The 26,679-nt window shown below is 39.2% G+C and overlaps 1 protein-coding gene across 1 annotated transcript in view; it reads right to left on the reverse strand.

Moving 5' to 3' along the window:
• Positions 1-954: 954 nt before the first annotated feature.
• Positions 955-26,679, reverse strand: part of SLC35F2 (solute carrier family 35 member F2) — a 68,592-nt gene continuing 42,867 nt past the window's right edge. The window contains exons 2-8 of the mRNA XM_037839111.1: positions 20,851-21,026; positions 18,666-18,793; positions 14,934-15,093; positions 9,487-9,643; positions 8,895-8,947; positions 7,487-7,641; positions 955-1,928 (exon numbers count right to left, since the gene is read on the reverse strand). Coding sequence (XP_037695039.1) covers positions 1,743-1,928; positions 7,487-7,641; positions 8,895-8,947; positions 9,487-9,643; positions 14,934-15,093; positions 18,666-18,793; positions 20,851-21,026 — 1,015 coding nt within the window. The 3' untranslated portion in view covers positions 955-1,742. The remainder of the gene's footprint in view (positions 1,929-7,486; positions 7,642-8,894; positions 8,948-9,486; positions 9,644-14,933; positions 15,094-18,665; positions 18,794-20,850; positions 21,027-26,679) is intronic.

The raw sequence follows: 26,679 nt of genomic DNA on the forward strand, positions 1-26,679 counted from the left end.
GTTCTAAAAGACTAAAAAAAAAAAGACTGACAGGCGGTTCTCAACTTAAGAATGTGTTTCAAAAGCTCGTCGGCAAGCCAGATGTTTGAGATATATTTTCCCATGAGTTGCATTACAGAGACTGGTCAAACTTCCAGGCCTCACAAATGCATTTAAGCCAGGATGCACAGCCCTGCAGTACTGTTATTTAATGGCTGTTATTCATAGTTCTGCTTCTTTGGGATACTGAATTCTGACTTTTAACATGGAATTCCTGGGTTCGAACTCCCTTTGCCCTCTCCTGAGGAAAGGGGGAAGATGATAGGATTAAGTGGATGGATGGAAAAGAGCAGAGTGGATTAGGATAACTTGCTAACTATATGCTTGTGCATAAAAGGCCTTACTTCAGGTCAACTTCTCATTAAATGCTCTGAATTAGGACCAAAATCAAATGTTTATTTAATAATCCCCAAGAGATAAAATGATCAAAGGGCTAGAAGGATGAAAAAAGGCAACAGTTAACCTGGAAGAGCTCAACCTGTGGTGAGGAGGGGCAGGTAAACCACAAGCACTTCCACCAGTGCTGAAAGTGAAAGTGAGATAAGGACGGGGACCACGGGAGCCCAGAGGAGGGAAGCCTGAGAGAAGCTTCAGAGATAAGTGGTATTTGAGCTGAGCCTTGAAGGACACATGAGACTTTGTCACCCGAGATTCCCTTCTTCAGCTCTACCACAACATATACAGGTTTATTCTTAAAATATTTTTTAAAAAAATCATCAGTGTGCTAAACAAACTGAAAGTCTTCCTCAAAAGGTCAAACATTTTAACATGAACTTTTTCTGTCATAGACAGTCATTAATGGTAGAGAGTGATAACCAACCAATTGAAAAGGCAATTTTAATTGGTTGCAAGGAATGAAAGATAATTTCACTCGAAAAAGTAAAACACCCATTCTGGTAAATTAGGATTGAAAAATGTTTATTCCAGCAACACTCTGAATTCCCCTCCATCCCAGCAGGGCCCCCCCAGATAGGTTTGCCTTACCTTACAGAAGACATGAGTCTGAAAAATTGGATATAAAGAAATCTTGACTATATTGAGACATTTAAAATCCACAAGGGCAAACAGTTAATCCAAGAAACCACCCAGTGAATGTATTTCCATGAATTCAAAATATTTTAATAATATGAACACTTACTCCCAGTTTCTTTATTATATTTTTAACAAAATAGTAATAATAATAATACACCCAGAGTTTTCTCAAAGTGGCATACTGATGGTTGATATTATCAGGCTACTGCATAGTAACACTTTGAAGTATCATAAAAATCTCATGGCACATTACAAAGAAGTAGTGTAGTGTCTACATTTAACAACTGGGTTTATTGGACACCAGCTTCTATGCTTCCCCCACCATATGCCATCAGTCACTAGCTTCATCCGTGAGCTGAAGGCTCCCAGGCCTCCTCTTCCCCAGTGTGGGGCCCGCCCATACCTCGTCTCCCTAACTAACAGGTTATCGGTCCTCAAACACATGGAAACAATCCTAGCCTTGGGTTCTTCTCTAGTTTGCTATGTCTGCTTATAACTCATTGCTTTGTGTTTTCTTTCTAAAATCTAACCACTGGATCCAATCCAATGCGGCAGAGTCTGATCATTTTTCCAGTGTCCTCTGAGTAGTCAATGGGCTCTGCTTTTCCCCAGTGGAGGCTCCCAGTTTCCCGAGAAGCCTCCGGTGCCCCTGTGTGTGCCTTCTTCTCCAGCTACAAGACTGTAGTGTGGGCCTCCTGGAGGTTCTCCTCAATCTTCAGCCCCAGGTTGTCGATCCCAATGCAGGTGACCGGTGGCATGCTGCTTTCAGCCGGCTCTGCCGTGCGTGTCGGGGTGGAGCAGTACAGAATAAAGCCCACCATGATGATGGTGAAGGACAGGATGTAGAGCCCTGAAAACTAGGAGGAGAGAACAAGAGGCTGTGGACCGTGCTCCTTCTCACACACATTTTTCCTGCTGCCTTCAACTGGGCTTTGAGGATGACCTCCTCATCATCTTTTTTTCTGAAAGTTGCCTAAGAAGATGCTAGCATCCCACACCTCCCCCATGTTTACTGGTGAATGTGTGGGCTTTGGCAGCACCACCTGGAAAACTGGCCAAATGGATCCTTGGATCTCGAGGGGAAAAGGAACCTTTGCTTTTTCCTGTGAGACTCCAGCAGCACTCCATTCCACAAGTAGTCCTGCTTACTGGAGAGAAAGGTGGGCATGGATATTATGAGAGAGCCGAATTTAGACCTTAGGCAGAACTTACTGTATTAGTATGAGACAGAGGAACATACAACCTAAGATAACATGTGGATGTTCAGATGCAACATCTCAACTCCTACTGAATGTTGTTCCAATAAAATTCATTTTTTCAAAGTTTCATAAGTTATCTTGTCTCTGAAGGAGAGTATTACATGGTAAAAATATATAGTGAACTGAGAAGACTCAGACTTTTCAACCTGGAAAGAGCCTAAGATATTATTTTTCAGAAGAGCCTGGAGCCCAAAGAGGTTTCTGGCATAAGGAGAACCACAGGGAATGGAGCCCTGCAGGAGGCATCACCTACACTTTCTGGCCCCAGAAGAACCAGTTTAGTGGGAGTTAATTCCAACGCACCATAGGGATGGAGTTTTTGATGACCTTCCTAATTGCCCCTTTTTAGGACTGAAAACAACCACCCAGAGCAAAACGCAATGAAAAAGAACACTAATGCATTGGATATTTTTACTGAAATGATATTCTGATATACCCTAAAGTTTAAATAAATTATACTAAGTACTTTGTATATTTGATCTTACTTGAATTGGGGAGCCACAGAAAACGAAAGTTCAAATACAGTAAAAATTAAGGAATATTTGTTCTTAACAGTATGGTGAATAAAGCACACAGCATAGCTAAAGATTGTCCATGAATGGCATTGTAAAATTGAGGGAAACCAGAAAGCATAATTAATGTGTAATTAAATGCCCAGGATTAATTTTCTTTTCTTGAAACAAGCAAACCTAACTAATGAAAGGTCCTGCTAACCTGATTTTAAAATTAAGAATGGGGGCATGCTCTTTTAAAGAAGGCAATAAATATTTTCAAATTAGCTTGGACTTCCTATTATGCAAAATAAAAAGAGTGCTAATAAGGGGAAGACAGAAAAAGCAACATGAAAACAACTGGGGAGGGGAAGAGAAAAAAGACTGAGGAAACAAGAAAAAAGAAGCAAGATACACTCTTAAAGGTAGAGAGAAGGAAACACTAAACAGGTTTTTGAAGTGAGTAGACTTACAGTCATATCCGGCTGTGGATTTCTGGACGTCACCATTGGCTTTGACATGTTAATTTTTTACAAAGGCTCATTACTTCTTAATCTTAAACATTTAGAACTCCTCATGAACGAAATAGCCACAGCCCTTGACCAGGCAGATTCAGTGATGATGCAAAGGCAGTGATAATGTCAAAGTGTAGGGATGAACTAATTAACCACCACTGGCTTTAATTCTTGGATCTGATGCTTAGGACAGGGCCCAACATATAGCTGGTATTTAATAAATGTTTGTAGGGAAAAAATATTAACTGAGAGAATATTAGGAAAAGTAAAGGCTGTTAAGAATATTTTACCCTTGGGAAGACAGTTGCTGCAAAGGAGAGGCTAGGCCTCCCTATATTTGTGCCTAAGAGTCTCCTCCTGAATGCCTCTTTGTTGCTCAGATGTGGCCCTGTCTCTCTAGCTAAGCCAACTTGAAAGGTGAAATCACTGCCCTCCCCCCTACGTGGGATCAGACACCCAGGGGAGTGAATCTCCCTGGCAACGTGGAATATGACTCCCAGGGAGGAATGTAGACCCGGCATCGTGGGACGGAGAACATCTTCTTGACCAAAAGGGGGATGTGAAAGGAAATGAAATAAGCTTCAGTGGCAGAGAGATTCCAAAAGGAGCCGAGAGGTCACTCTGGTGGGCACTCTTACACACACTTTAGACAACCCTTTTTAGGTTCTAAAGAATTGGGGTAGCTGGTGGTGGATACCTGAAACTATCAAACTACAACCCAGAACCCATGAATCTCGAAGACAGTTGTATAAAAATGTAGCTTATGAGGGGTGACAATGGGATTGGGAAAGCCATAAGGACCACACTCCACTTTGTCTAGTTTATGGATGGATGTGTAGAAAAATAGGGGAAGGAAACAAACAGACAAAGGTACCCAGTGTTCTTTTTTACTTCAATTGCTCTTTTTCACTCTAATTATTATTCTTGTTATTTTTGTGTGTGTGGTAATGAAGGTGTCAGGGATTGATTTAGGTGATGAATGTACAACTATGTAATGGTACTGTAAACAATCGAAAGTACGATTTGTTTTGTATGACTGCGTGGTATGTGAATATATCTCAATAAAATGATGATTAAAAAAAAAAAAAAAAGAATATAGCCTTAAACTTTTCAAGTCAGTATTGTAAGAGATATTCATGCTGTCCTATAAAATGTTCACTGTTACCTGTGGAAAAATCCATAAAACTTGTTAAAAATATGTCCTATTTGCTTTGGCGGTTTTTAAAAGTTCAGGAGAAAAAGTTTCGTGTCCCTCTTGAGAAGTCAGAATAAATTAAACAGAAGCACCTTTATTATAAGGGAGAGGACCTAAGGGAGTGGGGTAAGTCCTAAATTTACTAGTTTTCATTTTATTCTACCCTTTGGGTCTGAATGTATACAGGACGCTTCTTGTGGCTACTCTGTTCAATAAGTATTTACTCAAGATCAATTCCAGAGGAATCAAAATACTTAAGGCCTGACACAGATGAGTGTGAAGATTGTAAAGGCTCTTTTTCAACTGTCTGCTTCAAAAAATCAGAGCCAAAGTTATTTTAAATTTAAAAAATTTATGGTGTACTGGACTTATGATTCTGTCCTTAAAAATTCCTTCTAAAAATAGTAGGTATCTCCTTCATGCTCTGCAATGTTTCCCATCTCTATAATTTACTTTGAAGGTCATAGCAGACCTGCTCTTTGTTCTATATGTCTTGAAATGGACTTTGACCAAAACCAATAAAATCTAATCTGAGAGTGAGCTGCTAGACAAGTCAGGGACATAGACACATAAAAACAAAGAAAGGACTTTACAGATCTCATGTTCTGATTTGAGAATAATAGTTAAAGTCATGTGGCCAAAAAAATGACACAGAAAAGGGTTTTTTCATATTAAAAGTAAGAGCAGTTAACGAGCAAATATTTAGATTAAGGGGGTTTATATAATAGGTAATGACAAGAATATTCCATTTGTACTTAGAAGCTTTTATTTCTTTAATCTTATATATCCCTTAGACATTATTTTACTTATGAGGGAAAAGCAAAAACTAAAGTTAAATCAATATACTTAGTTAAGAAAAAAAAAGGCTCAGGAGAGGGGGGCCAGATGTTATACTGTTGAGCTCTCCCCTTTTCTTTGGGTGTGGGTTGCTATCAATGGCCTTGAACTAAAGTATACACACTATCATCCCCTGGTGGTGGCCACGTGAAATGCAGGCACATCACCACAACTGATTGCTCTCCTTCAGGCCAAGCTGACAATCCTGTTCTCATAGGGAAAAAAAAAAATCAGGGCCTGATTCACTTTGACATCTGTTACATTTTTATGATGCTACCAGAAAGCCTTTAAAATACTCCTTAGTTCAGGAATACCTTAACCAGCAAGTTTACAAAGATAACAGCTGGTTCCTGACACATAACATTGCAAGGAAAAATGGTTTATGCTCCTTAAGCAGAAATTTCTGGGAACTCACTGAGCTTAATGTATCAGTAATTCAAGTAGGCACAGTGAGCTCATGGCTGATTCCTGGGAATAATGTAAATCAGTGCCAAGGGTTTTTGCCTAGATAAAAAAATTTTACAAGGACAAAGAAATATAGTTCTCCATCAGCTACTTAAGGTAAATTATCAAATAACAGCCAACATCCTAACTATCTGCAGAAATGACTGTAGGGAAAGACAGTGAGCAGCTCAATAAACATTTACTGAGAGTATACTAAGGAAAGACAGATTTCTAAAGCAGCAGTTCTCAAAGTATGGTCTGGAGAACCCACGTGTCCCCAAGACCCTTTCTAAAGGTCTGTGAGGCCAAAATTATTATCATAATAATACTGTGAAGTTATTTGCCTTTTTCACTTTCATTTTCTTACAAGTGTAGAGTCCTACATGACATATCACAAGACAGAATGAAGAAGCAGATGTGAGAATCCAGTTATTTGAAAGAGATTTTCAAGAATGTAAAAAAGGCCACTCTTCTCAATAATTTTTATAAAAATATGTTTGTATAATGGATTATTTTCTTAATGAGTTAATAAATCTTTTAAATTTTTTTCAGTTTTAATTTCTAATATGGTAAATAACATTGGATATAAGCAACTGGGGTAGGTCTGCAATAATTTTTAAGAGAATAAAATGGTCCAAAGGTCAAAAAAGCAAGAGAACTACTACCCTGGGAGTTCCCAAATCAGATGTGAAGTGGAAAAAATCGACTTATGTGGTTCTCTCTAAAATATGAGACTTTAGCATGATAAATGTATAAGCCTCAGATCTCTTTCTAATAATGAAAATAGAGAAATGGTGCAATAGAAAGAAGACTGGACTGTAAGATGAGTAAGATTTAATCGTGACTTTACGACCAATCAGTTGCTGACAAAGAGTGAGCCACTTAGCCACACATAACCTTGCTGGGCCTTCATTTCCCCATCTCTAAAATGAGCTGGTTTGATCAGCAATTCTCAAGAGAAGGTATATCAGACTCTCTGGGGATACTATCTTTTCAAACTGTATATATTCGCCATCCTGCTTCTCTTAAAGAGACTGATACATCCCCCTCCCACCTCCCTTGAGAATAACTACATGTAACAGGAGCTGCTACTGACAGAAGCAGGTTACACTTATAAATGCTGAGATGCTGTGGAGACAGAAAAAGTCTGAAAAAATCTCTGGATGGAATTATGTCTAAGGTCCCTTCCAGATATAAAATTACTATCAAAGATGGAACCATTCCAATCACTGCATGCATGGTAATGCACCTGTCTCTCCTTCCTTTCCATCAGGGATTCCAGGCCTTTTGTCTGCCTACTAGGACAAAAGAATGAAGAGAAAAGCTCAAAGAGACTAGCCTAGGTTAGATCATCCCTCAAGTAGCTCTGGGATTGCTAGTTTATCATCTGGCATTTGACACTCCCATAAGCTAGTGTCCTGGGCCATACCATCCCAAAGAGGAAATCTATTGCCTTTCACCCTTTAGAAAAAGCCCTAAAAGGACAATTCTTATGTAGGAGAATTTTCTAATTCAAAAGCAATAACAAAAGTAGTGAAGAGTGTCCAGTGAAATTTTCCCCAAGAGAAGGAGGTTTTATTTGGGATCTGGAATCTTGAAGAAAATTGCTACTGCTCTTGGACTGAGCAAGTATTCATTTTTGAACATGCTCTATTTCAAATAGTATTTGCTTACCTTATAGTCAAATAGAAAGAGACCACAAAAAAGGCTGTAGAGGTCAGCTGTAAGGATACCCAGGTTGACAGAAGTGGCACTAGTGACTTTAATCACCAATGGCATGAAGCTGTACAGGCAAAACATGCAGAGGGCAAATGCCACAAAGAGCAGAGCTGTGAAAAAAAATGGAATATCTAGTATTATAAGAAGAAATGAGAAGGCAAAGGGGCTTAAGGCTTGGCTACCATAAAAAACTCACTGATCTTTTGAGGGGCTATCTGTAAAGCATTTCTGATAGTCAGCATTGCAAATAAGAGAGAAAAAGCTCTCTGGAAAAAAATAATAGTAACTAGTTTTAATGGAGATGAACAACTTCCAAAATCCCACAAGTGTTGGATAATCAAGGCCATAAAGTCTTGCTTGTGGTGTGATTGAGTCAGTGGCTCTCATCACCCCATGCTATCTACTGTCTGAGGACAGAGTAATGTCTCTGATAAAAGGTCAATTAAAGTGGAATCAATACCATGTCAAAAAAATCACTCATTATTCCTTTTTTGTTTTTATTTGTTTGGTTTGTTAGACATGACTAGTGTAATTGGATTCACAACAACGTATTTTTAGAGCATCAAAGGCAGCTGTTAGGCCTATTATCTTTGTTTGCCTCATTAAATTAAATGCGCCAAGAAAGCACAATATAATTATCCTCTTTAGGACAGTACCAGTCCTGTGGATGCTGACTACATTAGCCCTATCTCTGCTTTGTAATCACGTTTCCAATCTCACGCCCATACCCAACACACACACACACACTCACACACACACACACACACACACACACACTCACATGCAGACTCACATACTCTTTCTGTCCATCTAAGTTATTAAATTACCCAGGTAGGGTCAATCTTCAATGACATTTTATGTACTATTTAACTTCTTCCCACACATCTAAGGTTCAAAACTTTCTTAACTGTCCCATCACAGTTTCCTTCTGCTTTATTTACTTGTGCAGATGCCTAGGAGTACCAGGTGACAGTAGCAATGGAATATTGTGGGTGATTACAAACCATCAGGTTAGGTTAATGCTTCACAAGTTACATCAAGCAGACAACAACCTTTGTAAGAAGCTTGAAGACCCAAGATACAGATCTGTTTGAAAGCTAAGTATGTCAGTCTTATTTAGAATTCCTAGTAAAGAAAGGTTATTCCTGCAGGTAAAGATTACAAATTAACTTCTATGGAGGTTAATCTACAAACTCTCAAAACTCAATATATGCCAATATCACTCTCTGTGTAATAAATTACAGTGTGATTTTACAAAGATGCCTAAACATTATCAAAATGAAGTATTTATTTCTTGGGGTCTGTTTTTGTCAGTTAAGGGAAAAGGATATTCACTAAATAGAATTATCATTCATTTACTTACCAATTTTCCAGTCCCAGTGAATGCTGGCAATATCCTTATATTCCACAATCAATCTAAGATTAAAACAAGAGGTCACAGATTGAGCCACCTACTAATTTTTATTATTTTATAAGCATTTTAGTTTCTGTATTATTTAAGGAATTATGGTTGACTTCAAAAATTTTTTCTTAGAATATAAAAATAACTTGAATACAGATGGCAAAGAATAAAACGAAGGAAGTCCATAAAACTATTTTTCACTTCCTTAGGACACTTCAATAGTGTCAGTTATGGGGGGGAATTTATTAACATTATGCTATCCCTTAGAATAATCTTATGAAGTTAATATGTTAACATTTTCTGGAAATAATTAAAAAAGAAGGTCCTTGTTGGCAATGCCTCAACCACATCTGAGCAGGAATCCTAAACATCACACATGTAAAATAAAATGAAGCGTAATTCATGGTATTTTAACAATCCTCTAATTGATATTTAGCAAATTAATGATTTCAAATGTGAATTTGGAATAAAACAATTAATTTTAGTAGTTGTAAAGTACTTATCTATGATATATTTGCTTATTTTGTTTTTAAAGAAAATTTGAGATTCTTACAGTTGTATGCCGCTGATAATTGTTCCAAATAAGCCCACCATTCCTAAAAACTCCTGCCTGCTCAGTTTCTTCACGACATATTCCTCACACACATTAGAAATAGCATAGAGAGACGCTCCAAGAAGGACCAGTATGTCACCAGTCAGCACATCACTGCCTGCAGGAAGACAAGCCACAAAAAAGCAGACGCTGTTAAAGCAGAGGAACCTCTCTAGCTTGCTTCCAGGAGTTTACCTGGCTCGTGTTCATTTAAGTAAGATTTTATGGAAGGAATGACCCTGGATTTCTAAAATTTAAAGCTTTTCACTTTCTGGCACAATTCTGCTGTGACTTTTCATATTTTGTTCCTCCGGAGATTAAAAGACAGGGATGTTGCTGCAAAGGAGAGGCTAGGCCTCCCTATGGTTGTGCCTAAGAGCCTCCTCCCGAATGCCTCTTTGTTGCTCAGATGTGGCCCTCTCTCTCTGGCTAAGCCAACTTGAAAGGTGAAATCACTGCCCTCCCCCCTACGTGGGATCAGACACCCAGGGGAGTGAATCTCCCTGGCAACGTGGAATATGACTCCCGGGGAGGAATGCGGCATCGTGGGACGGAGAACATCTTCTTGACCAAAAAGGGGATGTGAAAGGAAATGAAATAAGCTTCAGTGGCAGAGAGATTCCAAAAGGAGCCGAGAGGTCACTCTGGTGGGCACTCTTACGTACAACATAGACAACCCTTTTTAGGTTCTAAAGAATCGGGGTAGTTGGTGGTGGATACCTGAAACTATCAAACTACAACCCAGAACCCATGAATCTCGAAGACAGTTGTATAAAAAGGTAGCTTATGAGGGGTGACAATGGGATTGGGAAAGCCATAAGGACCACACTCCACTTTGTCTAGTTTATGGATGGATGAGTAGAAAAATAGGGGAAGGAAACAAACAGACAAAGGTACCCAGTGTTCTTTTTTACTTCAATTGCTTTTTCACTCTGATTATTATTCTTGTTATTTTTGTGTGTGTGCTAATGAAGGTGTCAGGGATTGATTTAGGTGATGAATGTACAACTATGTAATGGTACTGTGAACAATCGAAAGTACGATTTGTTTTGTATGACTGCGTGGTATGTGAATATATCTCAATAAAATGAAGATTAAAAAAAAAAAAAAAAAAAAAAGACAGGGAGATGGTGGTATATACCATAAGGCCAGGCCTCAGAAAATGACCCTATGACATGACAAATTAATGAATTTAATTTCATTAGGAGGGACAGGTCAGTTTCAGATCTACTGGGAAGGAAGCTGTTTTCAAGGCAGTTTTGTCTCTCAATCAAAGGAGACACTGAAATTATTTGTAGATTGAGTGAATTCATAGACCTTGTTTGGGTTTCATGCTATCAATTGTCTGAACTTCAACAGAAAGAACAGTAAAGTGTTCTCAACTACAAGGTGGCTTAAAAAAGGGTCATCCAATGAACACAAAGTCTCCTTTTTTGATTAAAAACAAGACACCAAGGATGTACAGTAGTTTTTCTAGTAACTAATCCAAATGTTTGGACTAAATGATCATGGCAAATATATAAAGAAACTTCTCTCTCATGAGACAAAACAAAAATACTTAGTGTGACAAAAAGGAGCAAGGACTGTGGGCAGGCACAAACACAAAAACTGTTTTGTGGTAGTGGGTACACCAGAAACAAATAAATCTGAAAATAAATTTTAATATGTAGTTAACCAGGACATGTTTTCTGCCTTTTATTGTACCTTTGCAAATAAAAGCAAAAATACGGAGGGAGAACCTAAGATGGCGGCTAGGTAAGACAGGGCAAAAAAACACCTCCATGAAAAATACTAGATAAAAACCAGAAAGTGACCCAGAACACAAGTTCCAGAGTAGCACCAGCCAGACAAGGTCTGCTAAATCTACAGGGACTGTGCATTTGGTGAAACCAGGTGTCTGCATTCTGAAACGAGTGAGTGAGTTGGCTGAAAGTCCCTCAGCCACGCTGTGGTATGGGGAAATGGTGGGTTGGCGTTTGGAGACAGACTAGCTCTTTAAAAAAAAAAAAAAAAAGCCCAGGAGCAGCTGCAGATACGATGCGGAGAGCCCCACAGTGAAGCACAGCAGGAGCGGGCTGGGCTAATGCCTTGGTGTCTGGTGTGGAGAATACCCCTTCTGACACCCACTGCTGACTGTCTCAGGCCCAGGGGAGCAAAGGCGAGCCAAAGGGAGAAAGGACCGCATAACTTGCAGCCATCTCCCCGGCAGGCAGGGGACGCTCCTGCCCAGGGCTGGACCCGCAGCCCAAAGCCGCGCCAGGAAGCCCAGTGTGATGGGGAGTCTTTCCTGTAGCACCACGCACATGCCAGTGTCAGCCGTGGACACTGGCCTTTAACACACCCACGGCTGATTGTCCCGGAGCTGGGAGAGCGGTGCTGTGCAGAAAGGGGGAAGTTAACACATCCCATTCAACCATCTTTGAAGCGGGCTGGGAACGCCCCTACACAGCCCGGCGTCCCAGGGCTTCCCTGGAGGCTGGCGCACACTTGTGACATGGCGTGGCCCACCCTCAGCAGAGGTCCTGGAAGAGCACAGCAGGGAAGGGGGAACCACTCAGAAATCCCAGGGAACCTACGCCAATACGCTGACTTGTGGGTCAGCAGCAGAGAACAGCCTTAAATCTCTGGGAACACCTGGGAAGTTTGATTATTAAAGCTGCCCTTCCTCCCTAACCGCTCAGACACACGCCCCTCATTCAGGGTGGACAGCACCAACAACACACCCAAATTAAGTGCACCAATTGGATCCCACAAGAGTCAGATCCCCACACACCACAAAGACAAAGTTGGGGAGAACTGACTTGAGGGGAATAGGTGACTCACAGACGCCACCTGCTGGTTAGAGAAAGTGTACGCCACCAAGCTGCAGTTCTGACAAATTACAAATCAAGTAAAGCAAATGCCAGGAGGCCAAAAACAACAGAAAATCTTAAAGCATATGATAAAACCAGATGATCTGGAGAATCCAAACCCAAATACCCAAATCAAAAGATCAGAAGACACACAGTACTGGCGCAATTAATCAAAGAACTACAGACAGGCAACGAGAACATGGCACAGGATATAAAGGACATGAAGAAGAGCATGGCACAGAATATAAAAGACATAAAGAAGACCCTAGAAGAGCAAAAAGAAGATATTGCAAGAGTAAATAAAAAAATAGAAGATCTTATGGAAATTAAAGAAACTGTAGGCCAAATTAAAAAGACTCTGGCTACTCATAATACAAGATTAGAGGACGCTGAACAACAACTCAGCCTCCTTGAGGACCACAGAACAGAAAATGAAAAAACAAAAGAAAGAATGGGGAAAAAAATCGAAAAAAATCGGAATAGATCTCAGGGATATGATAGATAAAATAAAATGTCCAAATTTAAGACTCATTGGTGTCCCAGAAGGGGAAGAGAAGGCTAAAGGTCTAGAAAGAGTATTCAAAGAAATTGTTGGGGGAAACTTCCCAAACCTTCTACACAATATAAATACACAAAGCATAAATGCCCAGTGAACTCCAAATAGAATAAATCCAAATAAACCCACTCCAAGACATATTCTGATCAGACTGTCAAATACTGAAGAGAAGGAGCAAGTTCTGAATGCAGCAAGAGAAAAGCAATTCACCACATACAAAGGAAACAACATAAGACTAAGTAGTGACTACTTGGTGGCCACCATGGAGGCGAGAAGGCAGGGGCATGACATATTTAAAATTCTGAGACAGAAAAATTTCCAACCAAGAATACTTTATCCAGCAAAACTCTCCTTCAAATTTGAGGGAGAGCTTAAATTTTTCACAAACAAATGCTGAGAAACTTTGCTAATAAAAGACCTACCCTACTTCAGATACTAAAGGGAGCGCTACCGACAGAGAAAAAAAGAAAGGAGAGAGAGATATAGAAAATTTTAACAGACATATATAGAATATTACATCCCAAGTCACCGGGACACACATTCTTCTCTAGTGATCACGGATCTTTCTCCAGAATGGACCGTATGCTGGGACATAAAAACAAGCCTCAATAAATTAAAAAAAAAAAAAAAGAATTTGTTCAAAGCACAATCTCTGACCACAACGGAATACAAACAGAAGTCAATAACCATCAGAGACTTGGAGAATTCACAAACACCTGGAGGATAAAAATGAGGGGGAGATAAAAACATCCCCGGATAATCAAAAGCTGAGGGACTTCATCGCCAGTAATCAGTCCTATAAGAAATGCTAAAGGGAGTTGAGGAGGCTGAAAGGAAGGGGCACTAAACAATTGACTGAAACTACATGAAGAAATAAAGATTTCCAGTAAAGATCACATGGTAAATATAAATACCAATACTACTGTATTTTTGATTTATAACTCCACTATTTACTTCCTACAGGATCTAAAATACATGAACTGTAATGATAAATCAGTGGTTTTGGACTCAATGTAAAATATGTAATTTTTGACAAGAACTACATAAAGATGGGGGAATGATGGAGTATAGGAACATAGTTTATGTGTCATATTGAAGTTAAGTTGGTATCAAAGAAAAACAAGATTGTTATAGATTTAAGATGTTAAATTAAGCCCCAGGGTAAACACAAAGTATCAGAGAATATGACCATAGAGAAGAAAAGTAGAGTAGGGGTTCTGAGAAGTGGAGGAAGGGGCAATGGGGAGTTAAGAAATGAGAGTTTCTGTTTGGGGTGAAGGGAAATTACTAGAAATGGATGGTGGGAAGGTGATAGCATTGCAACATTCTAAATGTGATTAATCCCACTAATGGAATGCTAGGGAGGGGGTGGAATGGGAAGATTTAGGCTATATATATGTTTCCACAATTGAAAAAATAAATAAATAAATAAAAGACAGTCTATATAGATGACAATTAAATGCCAAGGATGATCCTGGATGGGATCTGAGGATGGAGGAGAGGAGGCTTAGAGGGACACAGATGGGACATACACACACAAAAAAGGAAATATAGAATGTAAGCTTTGTATCAATGTTGAATTTCTTGAACTTCTTAGCTGCACTTAATGAGATTGCATAAAAGAATGTTCTTGTCCATGGGAAAGGTATATGTGAATTATATTGTTTGTTCAAAGATATGTGCAGCTTGCTCTCATATGTTCAGAGGACAGGGCAATAGATGATGGGTGACAGATAGGGAAGGAGGGAGGGAGAGAGGGAGGGAAAGAAAGAAATGGTGGTGTGACAGGATGTTAAAGGTGGTGGATCAGGGTATCGGGGGAGGGGGGTCGTGGTATGATGGAGTTCTATATATGGGGTTTGTACTGTTTTTGCAACTCTTCCTGTAACACTGAATTTATTTCAAAATAAAATTTATTAATTAAAAAAACAAAAACATAGCAAAAATATGAACCAAACTTTTTCCTGCAACTGAACCAGAAACAAGTAACACAATCTTACCTGAATTGTCTCCCCTTCTTGCTAAGATGTCTGCACCAACCATGGTTCCTACACCCAAGAGACAGACAGCCACGGCGATGAAGTGGACCACTCTGTATCTTGCATAGAGAATAAACCACGACAGAGCCATCAACACAGGAATGCCAAAGCAATCCAATAGCTGCATGGACAGAGAAACAAACAGCTTAAAACAGCTCCCATTAGTGAAAAATGGGTAATTAAGTAATAATAGGAATCAGCTTTTATTGAGCATTTATTACTGCCAGCCCTGTACTAAGTGCTTTCCCTGGATTAACTCATTTAGTCCTCAGAAAAACTCTATGAGATTGGAACTACAATGAGGAAAATGAAAGCACAAAGGAAAACTGAGCTGCCCAGAATCACATTGCTAAAATGGGGAAGAGCCAAGCACAGAACCCAGGAAAACTGCTCCAGGACCCGTGCAATTTACATTCACACTCCCAGCTGTGTTTATCCTTAAATCCCCTAGGCAAACTGTCCTTCCTGCATGCATCCATTCGCTCAGTCAACAAGTGTTTACTAAGCATCTTGCACGTTCAAGACATTGTTATAGGAGCTAGGAATTCAGAGATGAACAAGACAGATACAAGTTCTGCCTTCAGGAGCATACAGATGGCTAGATAGACATAAAATAAATAATTACACAACTGGATATTTAATTGCAATTGGACGAAGTGCAATTAGAAGGGCTCCGAAGAGGTACAGATTATTATGAGAGAGCATAACCCATACCACCTTCCTGGCAAAAAGTCCAACCCCCACAATGTGAGACAGATACTTGCTCACAGTAAATACTCTTGTTCCTCTTTTTTCATATGCTCCCTCCATCATCTGTTGATCTTGGGTCCAGAAAAAACCTCCTACCTCCCTGCTTTTGTCAATCTGAAAGGCAGGGGCATTAAGAATGCCAAAATTATAGCAAACTCAAAACCATTTGCAAGATAAAAGAAAAAGAGATTGCGCTCAATTCCTAAATTCACAAGTTTTGTAAAGTACAGCAAAGGATAAAATACATTTCTTATACTAATTATGTTCCTAAAACTGCTGAGTTATTGCTCACCTGGTTCTTTTTCAACCTTGCCCTTGATTCTCTCTGTACCTGTTGAATCTTGGATAAGGTCAGTCTCTAAATCTCCAGCAGCCCATTTGAGCCTGCCCACAGTTGTTTACTGATAGCCTTTTATTGCGATGTCATCACTGGAGTCAGACACAACATGTGTAGGAATGGGCACCTTGCCTTGTTATTTATTCCAGCTGCAGAACTCTAATCTCCGAAGTGCTTTATGGAGCCTGAATAACAAACCATTGAATGATGCAAATGATAATAGCCTGGCCCAAGAGACACCAGCAGACTTGAGCCATGATGACTTAACAAAGTCTAAACTACATTCCTTAAACAAAAAGATTTTTTTAAGCTACCCTAAAAACTTTTGCAGAGTACTCCCTACCCTCAAATTGTGTCTTGATTTCACAGGTCCCTTCCTACTCTAAAATTCCCAGCATTCTCATCTGATACCTATCACATTCATGTGCATTTATCTGCATTGAATCTTCTTTCAAAATGAATTTTTGATAATAGATGTCCTCTCTTTGATGCTTTCAGTTCCAAGAGTCTTCCTAATTAATTTGATCTTTAAAAACATCCTTGTACAGCCACTGTAAGCAGGATCCTATGTAAGACCCGGTTTCAGGCAGGGAGGGAGGTACATAGATACAAAGATGAGTTAGACCACATGTGATGTACAACAGAATAAAGAAGAGAAGGTGGAATTGAATTCAGCCTTAGAGAATGGGGGTGACTAATAAGGATTGCATTCTAGAAAGACCAGGGAGGCACACGGAACTGGCTGCGGGTGGGGAGCAGGTCAATGTGGCAGGACAGTGGGAGGAGCCAGAGGGGAAACTAAGGCCATGGGATGAAAATGGCCACTTTGTGAACTTGATGTGAACTACCTCTATTTATAATTACAGAATCTTGAAAGGGCTCCATAAGAAGGGAGTTCAAAGACCCTCTAATCCAACTTCTACCCTTTCAGATTACCCAGGCCAGAGACTCATTCAAGCAGACTCCATTTGAATAATCTCAGTGGTAGGCACTCTCTGCTGCAGGAGGGAACTTTGGTTGTTACAGCCCTTTTTTATAATATCCACTATATGGCCCTTTCAAGGACTGTTAAGTACACAACTTTTGACAACCAGCTACTTAGATTTTATAAGAGACTGAAATGAAACTGTTTTCAACAGTATACGCCATGAACTTCAGTCAGCAAAACCCAACTGTGAATGCTGAAGAGAGCTGTGCTTTGACCTTGCACCAATTCAAAACTTTTAATCATTACTAGCTCAGAGGTCAAAGTTTCTAGAAATTGTAATCAAGTAATTAAAATGTGTGTGAGATTGTGAGGGTACGTGTGACTAGAAAATACTATTTTCTACATACTTTTACCCTCATTACCCAATGCTAAAAGTACACTTACTCCTATTTGTGATGAACTTCATCATCTATGCAACTCCTGGTTTAATTTTAGTGAAATCTTGTATGGGTATGTGTGTGTCTCTTATGATACCTATCTTAACAAATTATTTCTTATCTCAGCTTTTTAGCCTATGTCAGTTAAAAACCAACTGGTTTCTAAGGACAATGCTTAACATAGTGTTACAGAAAATATTTATTTAATAAAATGCATTCCTGTATAATAACATTTAATGTACATCCACACTGGAAAAATACTGAGTTTTCATCAATCCTTATCTTTTCCCAGTGAAATAAATCTAATTTCTCTCCAATTTCCCCACAGTTCCTAAAATTTGGAGAGCAAATAAGAACATTTCTGGTTTTATATAGTGAGAGAAGTGAAGTATCAAAAATTAATATATGCATGAAACTGTAAAGTTTAAACCTAGCACTGGAGTCGATCTCTCTCACCTCCATTTATAAAAACCTTGTGTTGTTAGTAAAGGTGAGGCAATGTTACGATACATCCCCATAGTTTTTTAGCATTAAGATCACAGATGTCAGTCTTCTTCAACTCTACAATGTCCCTTCCTACTCTAAAATTCTCAGAATTCTCATCTGATACCTATCACATTCAGTCATTCATCTGCATTGAACCTCCTTTCGAAACGTATTCTTTGTGATAAATAGGTTTAATTCTGCTAGATTGAAACAAAATGTTCCTACAGAGCATGCTATGTAGGAATGTTTTTCTTTCAATCTAGCAGAATTAAACCTATTAAAGAAATAGGGATGTGAGTTTTACCACTGGCTGCCACATCTATACATGATGTCTGATAGGTTCTTTCCAATAGTTTCTTTGTCTTGAATATTTATTTTACTTGCAAATCTCCAACTTTTCTGTAGCATAAGAGTACATCCATTTTCATATGCCATGTTTGAGCAATGTATAACGTAGAGCTGTTGTTAACATCACAGCCTCAATTGCCAGCTAAATATTTATAGTTATTTTGGTAGGAACAGTTCTGATCTGCTATAGCATTAGCAGTTTGGGAGCTGATTAACTCATATACATTTTCACTAATTCCAGTAAACATTACTCATTAGAGCATATGCTCCATTGGAAAATAGCATCCACCTGTGTTTAGATTTTCTTCAAGTGAACATGTTTTCAACAAAATTAGATTAACACATATGAATTCAGAGTCTTCTCTTGAAGTTGTAAAATCCACAGTGGTCAGTGGACTCCCTCTTACCTGGACACTGGTGAGAGTCGTGTACTGGTACGCTCTGACCATCAGGTAATTAGCTTCTACATCTGCTAGTCCCAGCAGAATATACTTCCACCATTTTCTTTTCAAGATGTATAAAAGGTCATCACTACCTGGGTGAAAGAGATCTGGGTTAGCACATGTTACTTGAGAATAATATTATGCATGTTAATTAAAGAGTCAAAGCAAGGGTTAGTTGTGTATTTTGAATGTGGCCCCTCCTATTTTCCATCACTCATAACCTAAACCCCTGCAACATTCAGCAGAGTTATCTAGATGTTTCCTAGTATGAGGCCCAAGTTAAAGTGTCCTCATAAACCAAGTATTCAGTGAAAGCACCAGAGAGAACGTAAGTAGGTGAAAAGTGATTAAATTCTTGTCCAGCGTAACTATAATGTCCAGTATGGATTTGAGTGTCACCATTCCCAACAAGCCACAGACTAACCTAGGAAATGAAATGTTTTGCTATGATTTCATTGGTTATTTAACCTCCAATCCTGGGATTCTTCATAGGAAACTCTACATGCAGTCATTCTTCTGGAAGAGTTGTGCTTTTAGGTAGAAATTAAGTCAGTGATAAGATTGGGGAAAAGATTTAGTGACACCATTGAAGAAACATCTTTTGTTTCCCAAATTCTGTTTATTCAAGTTAAGTGAATTCCACTACTTTAGAGTGTCTGGCGTCACAGGAGGTACAGAGTTGGCACATGTATCAGAAGGCTTTATGGTAGGATAAGCTACAAGGAAATAAAAGTAGTGAGAATCATAAGCAAAGAACTATCATTAAGACTCAATTAGCAGGAATATTCTAAAAACAGAGTTAGTCCTCTTCAACATGGGATGGTATGGAATGCAGTTAGCAAGAGGGCACCACACTGGCATATTTATGAGTCATGCTGACTTCCTGAAGGCCAGTATTCACAGAGACAACAAGCAAAGTCGGTCCAGGGCTATTACCCATGTACCAGCTCTATTTCCAACTCCTCAAGTTCTTGCCAAATTTGGTACTTGCCTCTTCAGATGGTTTTCCCTCTCCTACAAATGGTTCCTGTTTTCCTTCAAAAATAAATTATGTATTTTGACACAATGGAATGCCACTGACGCTTTAGGGTTCGTATTAAAAGAGGATTAACAAACATAGTACTGATGATTTTATTATATGCCTTAAATATGCTGAAAATGGAAATATACTACACCCTCCCAGTCAGTTTAGGTTTCCCATTGTCTTCACATTCCTGAATTTGATCTCATTTAATTTAGTTTATAATACCAGGCTCTCCTCCTGTGGGAAAGATGTTTGTTATTAGGTTAGCAGCCCCTAATACAGAGCAGGGGGAAAGCATGGTTCTGAGGCAGGCTGCAAAGGGTAGAATTCTGGTTACACCAAGTACTCCTGATACGACTTAGAGCAAACTATCCAACTGCTATTTGTCTCGGTTTCCTCATCTGTAAAGTTGGGTATAAGAATAATACTCACCTGAGTTTTTGTGCAGCTTCAATGAGTTAATATATAACTTAAAGGAATTAAGCAAGTACAACAATGCCTGCTGCATAAATATTAGAAACCAGTTTTTCCCATTTTTGTGTAGCTAGCTAGAAATCATAATTTTATGATGGTTCTAAAATAGCTTAACCAAGCAGTGAAAAAGATGTTAATTCTTTGTCAAGTCCCTGTCTTTGTTCTCTGACAATACAGACTTGATCTACATGCAATCATTGCTCCATTTTGCATTCTCCACTTAGTTGGAAATGTATATTTTGGAGAGTTCTTGACTTTTTAAGTGTGTTTAATATTGCCTTTTAATTTTATCACCCTCAAGGGATAAAACCTAACTTGCAATGGCACTGTGCTTTTTTTGACAACTTCTACTCTGTTACAAACAGCTTGGTGCCACTTATTTTAATCACAATTTCAGAGAGTTACCCCAAAATCTCTAGTGACTACTTTCATAGAATGCAGAGATGTCTTACTTTTCTGGTAACTTTTATAAATACAGCTGTAGTTTCCTGTTCTTGAGTTTGCCCCATGTTTTTTCTTTAATAGTAATTTTTTAAACTTTCTATTGTCATTACATATATACAACTCATGTTTTATTTTTAAAATGTCTAGAAGCTAAAAATTTTTATGAAAATAATTTTCTTGAAAAGGTAATTCCCACATTTGACATACCTGATCGAAATGTCAGCATCACTGTATAAATTAGGAACAGCAAGCAATAGTTGATAAAGCTCTGAAGCATTGGGGTGTTCACTTTGTATTTTTCAGCCAAATATTGGCTGGTGATGGCTGTTCCGCATATACACAAGGACAACATCTGACCCAGAACAATTGTTTTCAAAATATTCCTAGAAAATGAAGGAAAAAATCAGGATAACTTGCAAATAAGCCATACTTTTTTTTAAAACACAAACACACACACATTTTAGTGTTAAATACAAAGGTAAATGCTTATTGTTCCAGTGGTTCTTTTTATTTCATTTAATTGCTTACTTCCTATGCACAAAAAAAATAATTATTGGATTTTGAGGGACTATATTTTTATTCTTTCTGCATTTCTGATTCCTTCACCACACAAAAATACATAATTCCCTGATGTCACTGACCATCATTTAGAAATCTTTTTGATGACTTAGCTATAGCATATACTATTTAATGTGTGTGTGTGTGGGGGGGTATTTTTTAAAAATTCAGCTTTAGATGTTCTCACAAACATTGAGGACTGGCAGTTTGATGTGCCAAGCCCTCTATCATGGGACTTGCCCTTACGAAGCTCATCGCTGCAAAGGAGAGGCTAAACCTGCTTATAATTGTGCCTAAGAGTCTCCCCCTGAATGCCTCTTTGTTGCTCAGATGTGGCCTCTCTGTTTAGCTAAGCTAACTCAGCAGGTGATCTCACTGCCCTCCCCTCTACGTGGGCCCTGACTTCCAGGGGAGTAACCTCCCTGGCAACGCAGGATACAACTCCCGGGGATGCATCAAATGAACAGAGGCACAAACATGCCCTGGGAGGTTCAGGAAACATCAAGTAGCCCAGTGTGCCCGGGGCTGGGGGCAACAGCGGAGTGGTTGAGACCACAGACCCCGTCCAGAGACGGGATGGCTAAAGCTATTCAATTTGAATTTCAAACTTCTATTAAATTACTTGGAGGTGGAATTATTTTCTTTTAAGGGATGCGGACTTCTTAATGTTTCTTCTAGTCTCAGAATTTTATACTGTTGCCTCTTCTTCAGTTTTTTTCATCTTGTTCCTCTTTCATTCATTCATTTAACATGTCCTTTGAATCCAGAGCTGCTCTAAACAAAGTGGAGGAAAAGAAAAAACAAAAAAGCAGAAAACACAGAACATCTGTTCTAAAAGTTTAGAAGGTATTCTTTCCTCTGGAATATTTATCTCAGGATTTACAACTAGCCGCAGATCATCCAGCACAAGGGCAGAAAGAGGACGGTGCTGGGTAAGACAAGCCCTAAATACATTTGTTGAGCACCTACTATATGCCAGCCAAGAGGATACAAAAATGAACATGTATTCTCTGTTTCTGAGGGGCTCAAATTCTACTAGGGCTACAGGGTCATATGAGCTAGTAATTAGGGCACAGCAAGACAAGCTAAGATGGACTAGATGTAGAAAAATTCTAAGAGATCACCAGACAGGTAAGGGGAGAACAGGCATTCCAGGCAAAAGGAACACCATACACAAAGGCACAGAGCCCTAAAACAATGCTGCACATTCAGGGATTTAAAGTTGGTTGGTGTAGCTGCAGCACAGAGTATAAGAGAGAAATGGCAGTAGATCAAAAATGGCCATATGCGGATCTGGTTAGGACTAAGGCAAATCAGGCCAAAGGGTAAAAGACGATACTGTGTTTTAAAACTTCAACTTCTGTGTGCGACCAAGGGAAGAGATGTTTATTTGGTGCAGGATCTATATTTTCTGTAGCATACTAAATAATTTTAACTTGTACAGTCAGTTTATTCACACACCATAATTACATAGAACTTTGAGTGGGAAGTGAGATCTGGTGGGTTTGTACAGGTTGGTGTGAAATCCCAATGCATCCCAGAGTAATTTGGTCAGAGAATAAAAATGTATTTGCAAAGACCCCTTGAGGAACCAGGGAAATGTATGGAAATGATGGCCTTCCCCACCTGGGTTATTGCTGATATACTCCCAAACACTGAGGTCTACTAATTTAGTATGCTGAGCCTTCAATCTCAGGGCTTGCTCCTAGGAAGCTTGTTGCCGCAAAGGAGAGGCTGAACCTGCTTATAACTGTGCCTAAGAGTCTCCCCTTGAGTGCCTTTGTTACTCAGATGTGGCCCTCTCTCTCTAGCTAAGTCACCTTGGCAGGTGAACTCACTGCCCTCCCCACTATGTGGGACCTTACTCCAAGGGTTGTAAATCTCCCTGGCAACATGGGACATGACTCCCACGGATGAGCCTGGACCCAGCATCGTGGGATTGAGAAAATCTTCTTGACCAAAAGGGGGAAACGAAATGAAACAAAATAAAGTTTCAGTGGCTGAGAGATTTCAAATGGAGTTGAGAAGTCACTCTGGAGGGCATTCTTATGTGCTATATAGATATCCCGTTTTAGTTTTTAGTGTATGGGAACAGTTAGAAAGAAATACCTGAAACTGTCGAACTGCAACCCAGTAGCCTTGATTCTTGAAGATGACTGTATAACTATGTAGCTTACGTGGTGTGACCACATGATTGTGAAAACCTTGTGGATCACACTCCCTTTATCCAGTGTATGGACAGATAAGTAAAAAAATGGGGACAAAGACTAGATGAAGAATGGGGTGGGATGGGGGAGGGAATGCTATGGGTGTTCTTTTTTACTTTTATTTTTATTCTTTTATTCCTTCCTTCCTTCCTTCCTTCATTCATTCATTCATTTATTGGAGTAAGGAAAGTGCACAGGAATTGACTGTGGTGGTTTGCACAAATATATGATGGTACCATGAATAGTTGATTGTACACTGTGGATGACTGCATGGTATGTGAATATATCTCAATAAAGCTGAATTTTTTTTTTTTTTTAAAAAGAAGGGCCATATACATGATGCTAAAAAGTTGGTATCTTATCTTGCCAGTGGTGAGATCACTGAAAGCTTCTAAATAGGAAGGAGTACAGTGATTAGCAAGGCAGGAATTGAGCATTCCTAGGTCTCTAGGTATGTCATAGCACCAAAACCTTACCCTTAATTCCTAACATGAAAACCAACTAGGTTGGTTTGGAGCTGTATGTACCCCAGGAAAATATGTTCTTAAACTTAATCAATTCCTGTGGGTGTGAACCCATTGTAAGTAGGACCTTTTGAGGAGATCAGTTAAGGTGTGACCTACCTTCTTCAGGATGGGGCTTAATCCTATTACTGGAGTCCTTTATAAGCAGAATGAAATTCAAACAGATAAAGAGAAAGCCACAGAAGGGAGCAGCCAGAAGCTGAATTCAATGGAACTCAGAAGTGAACGGAGAGCCCGCCATGTGCACTGCCATATGACAGAGGAACTAAGGACCAAGGATCACTGGCAGATGGAAACAGTCTTCAAGGAGAAAGCATTGCCTTGAAAATGCCTTGATTTGGACACTTCCCCAGCCTCAAAACCATGAACAAATAAATGTTCATTGTTTAACCAACCCATTACATGGTATTTGCTTGAGCAGCCAAGGATAATAAAACACCAGTTGAGAGGGCAAGTTGGCAGATATGGAAAAGTCTAGAATAAGACTCAGTTTTCTGAAGAGATAGCAATAAGATTAGCCAAGATCCTGAAGACAGGAGGAAAAGGCATACTGTATTTGAAGACGATAATTCTGTTTTGGACAGGCTGGCTTTGGGTCAGTCAAGAGACAGGCAAAAAGACATGTCTAGCAGGCAATCTGGAGCTGGAAGAAAGGACTAGGCTGGAGAAATAAATTTGGGAATCATGAGCATAAAGGTGGAAGTTGAAGTTGTGGGTATACATGAGCTCACTAAGGCAAATGAACAAAAAGTGAGAAGAAAGGAGGGTAAGCAAACCACTCTGAGCAATATCAGCATTTAAGGAGCTGGAGGAGAGTGAAATTAGAGAGGGGGATGAAGGTGCATGGCCAGAGGACTGGGGAGAGAACTAGGAAGGAAGAACATTATGGAGGTGAAGGAAGACGGAGCGCCAAGGAGGAGAGCTCTCCACTTTGGACTGTAGCAATTGTCTCCTAATTGTTCTTCCTGATCCATATCCCCGTCCCTAAAACCAGTTTCCACATTTTGGAAAGAGTCATGTCTAGTCCATAAATGTTAATCTAATAGGATCATTCCCATGTCTAAAACCTTTCAGTGATTCCTCTTTGCCCTTAGAATAAAGTCAAACTTTAAAGTAGCTTAAAAGGCATGTCACCATATGACCCCTGCCTAGCTCTCCAGTCTCATCTCAGACTACTCTCTCCAGCACATTTATTTTTTTAATTTTAAAAATTTCTTATAAGATCTTTAAAATATAACAAAGTATAATGTATAGTCAACATACATCTACGTATCTTACCAGGCAGCCTAAGAAATAAAATACTGGAACATCAACATAGACACCTTTGGTTCTCCCCAGTCTCTTAGCCCTCCAGAGGTAACTACAGTCCAGAACTTGGTAGCTATAATTCCCATGCATTTCTATATATTTCACTACTTATATAAATATCCTTAAACAATAAATAGCATTTTAAAAACAAGTTTTGCTTGTTTTTAAACTTTGTATAAATGCCATCATACTAAATGTATACTTCCACATCTTGCTTTTTTGACCAACATTGCTTGAGAGATTCATCCACATATTAGTTAGTTAATTCCTTTCCACTACTGTAATGTATAAGTACTTTACTACATGAGTATGTCATACTTTCTCAATCCATACTTTTGTTGGATATTTAGGTTGTATTCCAATTTTTTGCTCTTAAAAAATGCTTCTATAAACATTCTGGCATATGTCTCCTGATGCACACATCTAAGAATCCTTCCATTATTTAAAAAAACTGGTGCAAACAGGTTACAGATGTGCCAAGATAATCCCGTCAACACTGAGGATGGCCTGATGGGGCACTTAAGGCATCTGAAGAGATTTTACCCCATTGCCATTTGATGGGAACAATGAATTCAGGGTATCCTACAAATATAATGACTTTCTAGTTGTGTCATAATGGTTGAAGGAATCATTTTCTGTGGAGCTATATCTAAGAGTAGAATTGTTGGTCTTAGGCTGTAAGCATCTTCAGTTTTGTTTCTCTACCTTGCTCTCTAAAAGGTTATATTCCTTCATGTAGTCTGTTACTGAAAGGGAAGGAACTGAAGGAATGTCCACCCTCAAGGGGGGAGGAATGCTCTTAGGAACTGGCCAAATCGAAGACGTTTTATTAGGCTATTGAAGAAATTTTCAACCAGTTGAGCAAAGAATTAAGGACATGCTTCCATAGGGGCAGTTTTCTTTCTGGGGCTATTCCATCTGCCATGGGTTGATGAGGTAAGTCAGATCCAGGGTGGCTGCCTCTATCTCTTCGTGAAGGAAGCCTGGTCTGCAATGATTCTGGATTTTAGGTTGCCCTAACCTAGAAAAAAGGAATTCACCTCTTGGTACAGTATAGTGTATTGGGAATCTAGAAGCATGAGGCCAAAGCCAAAGAATGAAAACATACATTCATTTAGTGTCACTGTCCTCAGTCACATCTGCCCTCAGGAATCAGGTGTGTGTGTGTGGGGGGGGACTGAGGAAATGGTTCAAATTTTCCTGTATTTCATTGTTCAATTAGTATCTATTAGTATAGCACACATTCTCAACATCAGCCTCACAACAATCTGAATGAATGTATTATCACATTCATATGACAGGTGGGAAAAATGAGACTTCGCGTATTCCATAATTCATCCACAGTCATAAAAGCAAAAGATAAAGGGCAAATGAAAGAAAATAAAAGGCAGAGCAAGTGAGTGCTCTTAACTATTAAGATTAGATTGGAGGGGTGGGGT

The sequence above is a fragment of the Choloepus didactylus genome, chromosome 6 (assembly GCF_015220235.1).
Source record: "Choloepus didactylus isolate mChoDid1 chromosome 6, mChoDid1.pri, whole genome shotgun sequence".
Lineage (NCBI taxonomy): Eukaryota > Metazoa > Chordata > Mammalia > Pilosa > Megalonychidae > Choloepus > Choloepus didactylus.